At 47.9% G+C, this 2,513-nt stretch overlaps 1 protein-coding gene across 1 annotated transcript in view; it reads right to left on the reverse strand.

Annotated features, from left to right (window-relative positions):
• Nucleotides 1-2,513, reverse strand: part of LOC103799000 (lysine-specific demethylase 4B-like) — a 4,891-nt gene that overhangs the window by 1,639 nt on the left and 739 nt on the right. Inside the window, exons 2-3 of the mRNA XM_009071291.1 lie at nucleotides 1,708-1,883; nucleotides 309-423 (exon numbers count right to left, since the gene is read on the reverse strand). Of these exons, the coding sequence (XP_009069539.1) occupies nucleotides 309-423; nucleotides 1,708-1,883 (291 nt within the window). The remainder of the gene's footprint in view (nucleotides 1-308; nucleotides 424-1,707; nucleotides 1,884-2,513) is intronic.

The following is a 2,513-nucleotide window of genomic DNA, read 5'->3' on the forward strand; positions in this document are numbered from 1 at the left end:
AGCAAACAAAATCCAAGCTCTGCACAACTTTTGGCTGCAGACTCCATAAGAACTTGTTTAAATCACATTTTTCCTCTATTTTCTACTATTTTCCTAGTAAGTTTTTCACAGTTTCCCTTGACTCTTCTCCTGATTCTCTGGGGAAGGGAGGAAGTTCAGTGGCATGAGGGAAAAAACAAAGGGGTTTTTTAACCTTTTTTAAGTTGCTAAATCAAAGAAATTCTGATTTTTTTTTCCCCTTAAGGAACAAGAAAGGAGCACTAAGGAAGTTAGAGAAGGAAGAACTCAAAGAAGAGCATTTCACTTACAGCATCATAGAGGGAACCACTGATATCAGCTCCATAAATGGGAGAGACAAAGGTGAGATTCTTCCAGTACTTGCGTTCCAGGTCTTCAAAATCCTGATGGCGAGGGGTGCAGTACCTGAGGGGACAGAGAGGGGACAGGGATGGAACCAGTCCTAAGGAACACCCACCACAGATGAACCTCAGGTCCCCTCAGGAGGGACTGAAGGTGCTAAACCTCCTCAGAGTCAGAGCATTTCTTCCCTTTTAAACCCTTCTACAAAAGTGCTCAGTGCACTGACAAACAGTATGTGAAGTACCTGATCCCCAGTCCAAGGAAACGTGAGATTACACAGGGATTTGAAGGCAGGTCAAGCACTCAGGTAGATGCTGCACCAGTAATATTTCAAAGCTGCTTAGCAAGGAATGGTTTGGATTGGAAGAGACTTTATAGCTCATCCAGTTCCATCCCCTGCCATGGGCAGGGACACCTCCCACCAGCCCAGGTTGCTCCCAGCTCCATCCAACCTGGCCTGGAACACTCCCAGGGATGGAGCAGCCACAGCTGCTCTGGGAAATCCATTCCAGTGTCTCAGCACCCTCACAGGGAGGAATTCCTTCCCAATATCCCATCTAATCCTGCCCTCTGGCAGTGGGAAGCCATTCCCTGTGTCCTCTCCCTCTATCCATTGCCCCAAGTCCCTCTCCAGCTCTCTTGGAGCCCCTTGAGGCACTGGAAAGGGCTTTGAGATCTTCCTGGAGCTTCTCTTCTCCACCTTTGCCTGGAACACTCCCAGGGATGGAGCAGCCACAGCTTCTCTGGGCAACCTGTGCCAGAGCCTCAGCACCTCCCAGAGAGGAATGTCTCTTTAATATCTAATCTAAATCCACTCTCCCTTCAGCTTAAAGCCATCACTGCATATTGTCAGTATTGATTAAAACCCAAGGGACTCCAGAGCTCTGGGAAAGTGACTCTGGAAAATGGATACAACTGCAGTTTGTCCCAGTTGGCTTGTCCCAACTGACTCAAGTGCTCTGCAGAGTTCCCAGTCCCTTGGAAGACACTTGTGTCATCAATATTAGCTCAAGAAGACACTTCTGTCAGCAATATTAGCTTGGGCACTTCAAGATGTTTGTACTTCTACCTCAGCACTGGAACCAGTTTCCAGAACAACCATGAAATCCCAACCAGGCCCCAACCTTGAAGGATCTCTCTATACCAACTCCCAGAAAAAGTTCTGAGATACACCAAAAGCCAGTAAGTTACAAATCTGTTTGTCACTCCAGAAAAAAAAGCAGCTTCCTTCTCAATGCCTCCTATTTACCAAGGTCCCATTTTCTTTTCAACTAGTTTCTAGAATGAAAAACTTCCATACAACTCTCCCATCCCAAATTTTCAGCACACCCCTCCACACCAACATACTTCTCACTGTTGGCCAAGCGTCTGTACTCTCCCACAGTCATGGGTTTCTTCTGGATGTTGTACTGGGTGAACAACCCTGACTGTCCAGTAACCACCTGCTGAATGGGAGCTGGGATCACCATGTCATCTATGTCATCATAGGTTCTTCTGGGCTTCCATTCCTTGGGAGGAATCACCTGGAATTACAGGGGAAAAAAAGGAAAAATGACTCTTCGTGTTCACAAGAGCCAAAGACAACTACTGAGGGAAGAGCTGCTCAAGGGTAAGGGTTATCAGGTAACAGCAGCATCTCAGATGACCACCCAGAGGACAGGACACGTGTTCTGCACCTGCTGGAGGGGCTGCCCAGCTGCTCCCAGTCCCACCAGTACAGGCTCTCACAGCATGGACAGTGCTGATATGAAGATATAGAGCTATCCCAAGGAAATATGCTGCATGGCAGAGGGACAGCACATGTGGAGGGAACTCCACACATGCACTGCTCTCACCTGCCACTCCAGCAGCTTGACCAGTATGTCGCATCTCTACTAGTCCATAACCTTCCATAGGAGCCTAAACATCTATTCCAGTCAATCATCACTGACACTTGGATTTCCTTGAGGCCACGAGGGGGTTTTTGTTTATTTGTTTGGGGTTTCTTAACTAAAAAGGCTCCAAAGACCTGAGGGAACAGCATCAACCTGTGCCAGAGGTGGTTTAGGTTGGAGATCAGGACAAGGTTCTTCCCCCAGAGGTGTTTGGGCACTGGAACAGGGTTAGGTTGGAGATCAGGACAAGGTTCTTCCCCCAGAGGTGTTTGGGCACTG

The sequence above is a fragment of the Acanthisitta chloris genome, unplaced genomic scaffold (assembly GCF_000695815.1).
Source record: "Acanthisitta chloris isolate BGI_N310 unplaced genomic scaffold, ASM69581v1 scaffold9283, whole genome shotgun sequence".
In the NCBI taxonomy this organism is placed as follows: domain Eukaryota; kingdom Metazoa; phylum Chordata; class Aves; order Passeriformes; family Acanthisittidae; genus Acanthisitta; species Acanthisitta chloris.